At 46.2% G+C, this 6,000-nt stretch overlaps 1 protein-coding gene across 7 annotated transcripts in view; it reads right to left on the minus strand.

Moving 5' to 3' along the window:
* Positions 1-5,073, minus strand: part of NMD3 (NMD3 ribosome export adaptor) — a 29,353-nt gene extending 24,280 nt beyond the window's left edge. The window contains exons 1-3 of one of the 7 annotated variants that reach the window (XM_072618570.1): positions 4,971-5,073; positions 4,339-4,395; positions 3,104-3,238 (exon numbers count right to left, since the gene is read on the minus strand). In XM_072618570.1, coding sequence (XP_072474671.1) covers positions 3,104-3,238; positions 4,339-4,382 — 179 coding nt within the window. In that variant the 5' untranslated portion in view covers positions 4,383-4,395; positions 4,971-5,073. Of the gene's footprint in view, positions 1-3,103; positions 3,239-4,090; positions 4,251-4,338; positions 4,396-4,517; positions 4,756-4,863 lie in introns of those variants that run through there. The other 6 variants (XM_072618577.1, XM_072618573.1, XM_072618575.1 and 3 more) reach the window with 6 other exon arrangements.
* Between the last annotated feature and the right edge of the window lie 927 nt (positions 5,074-6,000).

Raw genomic sequence — 6,000 nt, forward strand, 5'->3', positions numbered from 1 at the left:
TTTCTCAGAACTTAAAATTGTCACTTACAGATATTAAATTTCACAGGATGCCAGCCTTACAAATCTGGGACACTAACAGGTTAAAGCCATTTCCCCCTGATCAGACATGCAGAAGGCAATGGCAGCAAATGCAGAGAGAAGGTCCTAGCTCGCAGCCTGTCCATTCTCTCAATGCTGCAGATAGTAGTAAGTCCACCACGCTGTCCAGGAACAGATTTTTCTGAGCACTATCCTAGGACAGAGAAGAGTCTTTTGCTCTCAAGGCCCTGGCTTCCCAATTAGTACCACCATTCAGAAGAAACCACCCAGCCTATCATCGTAAAAGAATAGGTCCCCCAGGAAAAGCAGAGAGTACCCACTCAGATCGAGAATCTCACAACACCTGCAGTGAGTAGACTGGCTTTTAGTTCTCTGTCCTCACCCAAGTGAGGAAAGGCAAAGCAGGAAAGGAAAATGTCCCATGGACAAACCTTTATTTTGTTATCCGTTAAGCAGCTATGGATACCAACTGCCCCAATGAAGGACAGGGGCAATTCACCTCCAAGGAGCAGCCATAGTTAGAAGTCTTGATTCCAGGCCACTCTACCTGTGAACTAACAGGTGTTTCCTTCTATCAGCTAAGATGACTTCTGGACATAGATGTAAATATATTAAGGGCTGATTAATTTATACATTAAAAATGGATGTGTGATAGCTAAGAGGAAAAGGAGCTATGTACAAATATATTTACAATGGCTCTTTCTGTGTTAGCCCCAAACTGGAAACTGAGGCTGTGTCCTCCTACCGGGAAAATGCTAAACAACGTATAGTACATGGACAGAATGGAGTATTATTGTGCCATAAAAAATGACAAAAGGGGCAATTTCAGGAGAAACTGGGGAGATGAACTGATGCAGACCAAAGTAAGTAGACAAAGAAGAACAAACAACTTTGAAAGACTTTGGAATTCTGAACACAATGAACCTGAAGAATAAAGATGAAACACCAGCTGCCTCCTGCCAGGGACATAACAAACTTCAAATGCAAAAAGAGACCAACATCTTTGGACATGGCTGGTGGGAGAACCTAACCAGCTGTACTCTACATGAATGGATTGAGGGCCTTTGCTTTTTTCTTTTTCTTTTTTTTAAGGGGACAGGGAAGTGGCTCAATTAGGGGCTGGAGGCAGTGAACAGATTAATAAAAGAAAAAAATTTTTCATTATAGAAGAGATGTTATCAGAAATTAAAAATTACAATAAAATGTTTTTTCTCATTACAATGACATCCATTCCGAAAGGTAAGAGAAATAAACCCTTATTTCAAAGATGAGTGGTTTTTACACATATCATTACTCTCACCACTGAAGCTGCCTGCTGGCCCTCCTGGCTTTAGGTCTTGGTAAAGGGCTGTGTTTTTGTCCAGACACTTCTCCCAACCTGGCTGTGCTAATCCTCCAGCTACAGTGACAGAGCAGTGAGGAAAAGCTCACTCAAAGCCTTGCCAAATCATAGGCAAGTTCAAACCACTGGTTGCTCCTAAGAAAACGAGTGCAGACTTTCTGTGTAATATGTGCATGCCATGCCATCACAGCCAGACACAGAATATCTGCAACCTCCAAGGTCTGTGCACCAATCAGGCTGCACTCATGAAGAACTCATCACTGGGAAATTTCATTCTCCTGCAAGATCCAATCAGGCTCAGTATTCACACCTTTGGCCCTTATAATGTTAATGTAATGTTAAAGATCTTCCCAGTCCATTAAGGGAAGTCTGATTAGGAGATTTGTTTGGTCGGAAGGACCTCACATTTTGTTCATTTCTGATGAGGCACTGGTTCTCAAGGGTCATGATACCCTCTCTGAAAAGTGCATATAAACTCTGAGGTGAGGTTTTACTTTGGGGCTTACTCCTTGGAAAGGTTTGTTTGGCCAGATAAGACTCTGGGTAGCCACTAAGGAGCCCTTCACCTTTGAAGACCCAGATGTTCACGCTTCTCTCTCTTGTAACCATGTATATATGTAATTAGTAGTCAGACATTTGGATCTGTCTGTTGACCTGTGATGTATGGTCAGACAGTTAGAAGCCCTGTCAGTCTTTATTTCTCTGCTTATATTTTCTGTTGGTGAACATAATTAAAGAAGATTGCTGACTCCCCAAAAGTTGCCTTTCCTTTTAGAAAAGCCTTACAAAGAACCTGTGACAGCAGGCCATCCTAGATGTGTCAGGGTGCTTGCTTTTACAGTCCTTCTGACTGGAAGGTAGAGCCAGGAACTCAACTTTCACTAAAGGAGACATCTCAGGATGTCTCTCCACCTTGCCTCCTTAAACCCCACACCCACCCTCAAGCTTTCCTTGTCCTTTAGACTGTAAGCTCCATGAGGGCAAGGACTTTCTTTTTTGTATTTGTATCCCCAGCACTTGGCACAGTGCCAGGCACACAGTAGGCACTTTGGGTTGCTGTTCACTTGTATCTGACTCTTCTTGATCTCTTACGGGGTCTTCTTGGCAAAGACACTGGAGTGGTTTGCTATTTCCTTCTCCAGCTCATTTCACAGAAACTAAGGCAAACAGGGTCAAGGCACTTGTCCAGGATCACACACCAGTGTATGAGGCCAGATTTGAACTCAAGAGGATGAGTCTTCCTGATTCCCAGTCCAGTGCTCTATCCACTGCACCACTTAGCTGCTCTTAGAGTAGGCATTTAACAAATGTTTATTACTGAATATAGGAAGAAAAGTTAGATATGTTTCTTTAAGTACTGAACACATGTACAACTTAAAGATACAAATTTCAAATGTGTCCAAACTAAGTGTTGATTGTTTTCATTCTACTTATATGGAATAGTGATTAAACAAAGAAGAAACTCAAACTAGCGGTAATAACTAAATCATTTCTCTTAATAAGTCTGTTCTTACCTACTCTCAGAAACATCAACTCAATTAGCATAAATCGCCCCCAGAAAAGACATCTGTGCAGGAAACAAATACCTTTGTAATGATGTTATTTATTCCTTAAAAACTAGACAAGTACACTCTGAAGTCTGGAACTCCCAACTACTGCCCAAAACTTACAGCCCCTCACCCTGGATGAGAATCTGAATATTAAATAAGCTAGATATCATACCTTTCACACTGTTTGCAGAAGTTAACTGTGACTTGCTTGGGGATCCCTTCACTGATGTCCACTTGCGTCCTCAAACAGGCCACACACATGTTGGCTGGGTTGGGGGGAATGGGGACGCCACACTCGCAGCACAGGCTTTTGAATAAATGAAACACAATTAAGCAAACTACACATTTCTCAGATAAGACAGTGATAATACATCTTCCAAAGAGCTCAACTTGCACTCTGACCTTCTGACATTAACTCATCCTTAAAAAATTTATGCATTCATTATATATTAGGACTGGCTGAGAATTGATACAATCAGGTCTCAGGATGTTCCCCTAAGCAGTCATTTCATTCTCAAGTCCAAGTACAAGAAGGCACTCAGAGAAAAATAATTCAGGGAGATGAAACATATCTAAGTTATTCTATTTATCCTATATATGAGAGAGAGAGAGAGTGTGTGTGTATGCACTCTCCCTCACTACATTGTGAGCTCCTTGAGGGCAAAGACTAGTCTTTTATCTCTTTTTGTGCCCCCAGCGTTTAGCCCATGGCAGGCACTTAACAAATGTTCCCTGACCTGAACTGAATTAGGTAGGAGATGGGCAAAGCCCTATTTCATGCCATCCCATTTTTAAGACTGGCAAATTTAGGTACAGACATTCCTTGATCATCCAAAGGCATCTTAGCATACTAATGGCGAAGCCAGATGTACAATTCAAGCTTTTAGTGCCAGACCTAGGCATAATGCTGGTCTGTCTCCTGGATAATTATAAGTATTTAATAAATTAATCTCTACACTTCTTAATTCTGCTGCGTTCTCATCCCGGTTTTTTCCCCGTTGCTGGTCTCATTTTCCTTATAGTCAAAAGCATCTGCATCTTCAGCAATGGGCTGCATCTTGGGCCCGTCTATACCAAGACTAAGCTCCCTGGTCCCGCAGTTCTGACTTTCCGAAGATCTCTCTCAAAAGCTCTAAACTGAACATGGGGAAACGAGCACCGGTCACTACGGAGCTGCTGACTGGCCTCGGCGGCCCCTCAGGACCCACAAACGTTCCTCCCTCACTCCAGCAGCGCTGGAAACGATCCGCGAACGGTCCGGTACCGGGGACAGGCTCAGAAAAGGTGAATGGCCAGGACGGGGCCCACGCCTCGGGCCCAAGCTCGGAGCCGGGAAAGCGACACAGAAACTGACACAGAAACTGACAGGAAACTGACAGAGTGAAACTGACGCCCGGAGAAACTCACACGCAGCCTGCGCTGCTCACCGCCGGGCCCTGCAGGTACTCCATGGTGGCGAGCACCCTAAAAAGAGAAGGGGCTTGAAGCGTGCGTCCTCCGCTGCCCTTCCCCTCCTCCCGCCCACAGGATCCCCCCCGACCTCCCCCACCCCCGGGGAGGAGCGGTTGGGATCCCCGGTGACGGACGAGTTCCGGAGGCCTCGGGAAGGGCAGGTCCTCGCCACGGCCCTCAGGCGGACTTCGGGGGTCACAAGAGCGGGGGGTCAGGCTGCCCGGAGCCCGGAGGGGGAGGGGGAGCGCGAGCTGGGCGTGGCCGGCGTCCCCGGGCCTCGGTTTCCTCCTCCGTAGAACGAGGAGGCGGGTTCGACGACCAGACCCTCGTGACCAGGGGGCTTACGACCCGCGCCTCAACTTTCTCCTCCCTAAGGGGGATGGGCCTCGAGGGTCTAGTCCAGCTCGTGACCTATGACCCCGGGCGACCCTGGGCCAGTCCTGGATGGCTCTGGGCCTCAAATAAACCTCGGCCCCTCACCCGCCCGGCCCTCCTGACCCGCCGTCCCTGAGATCGAGTCACGGCCCGGAGCCCCGCACCCGTCCCGGCCCGGTTCTACCCTGCCCGGGTTCTTCCCCGGCACCGACCCCGGTTCCTCACAAGATCCTCACACGCGGCACCGGCACCGCCGCTTCCGGAAAGAAGATCTCGCGAGAGCGTGCGCGAGACCGCGCGAGAGTTAGAGCCTGTGCTTTCTTAAAGGGACAAGTGTCACAAAAGAGGAGGGGAAACAGAATGGGGAAGATAGAGGAGGGAGAAAAGGTTGTCTCCCACCTTTAGCAAGAACCCCAGAACCTTTTGAAAGTTGAGGAAACTAAGGCCCAGAGAGCTGGAAGTGTTTTTTTTTTTCACTTTAAATGTTTTACTGATGCGTTTTGGTTTTCTTGTATCCCTAGCGATTGGCACGATTGGCACGTAGTAGGTACTTTCTTAATTTGACTTATAAAGCTCTCTGCCACTTCCCAGTGACTGCTAACATCCTCCAAAGGAGCCCTCCTTTAGAACAAATAAGAACAAACAACCAAGACAAATCAACCCCTTTGTCCGTAGGTAACCACTGCTCTAACCCACTCTCTTTGACTCCAAATTCAGGACCCCTTCCACCCCACCACACTGCCCCTTCCAACAGCTTGGGAAGATTTCATGCAGTCCAATGTAATTTTAACAAACACTTTTATTAACACATACTTAAATCAGAAATCAAGTCCAGAACACCTGTTGTGTGCAGAGCATCATAACTGTTAACAGGAAAATTACTTTAGATAAGATAGAATCCCAGCCTTCAAGAGACTTGAGGTATAGAAAGGAGATAGTACACCCAGGTAGTTATAGTCACCATTAGCACAAGGTCAGTCTGTTAAGAGAGTAGCCCAAAAAGTTTTCAAAAATAAATTCCTGTAAGTCAGCGTGTTGCCTTACATTAGTAGTGTTTAAGTAAGCAGGATTTTGCTATCCTTTTCAGAGTTTAGTTTTCAGGATCCATGGCCATGGCAATGTCTAGTTCCCAGGTGTTAGATAATAACCCCCAGAATAGCCCCAAGGATCCTAGATAATACTTTCTAGAATCATAGTGATAGACAGTCCTACTGAGACTGCGCCATGAGATATGGGGGTGAC

Source organism: Notamacropus eugenii, chromosome 6, assembly GCF_028372415.1.
Source record: "Notamacropus eugenii isolate mMacEug1 chromosome 6, mMacEug1.pri_v2, whole genome shotgun sequence".
Lineage (NCBI taxonomy): Eukaryota > Metazoa > Chordata > Mammalia > Diprotodontia > Macropodidae > Notamacropus > Notamacropus eugenii.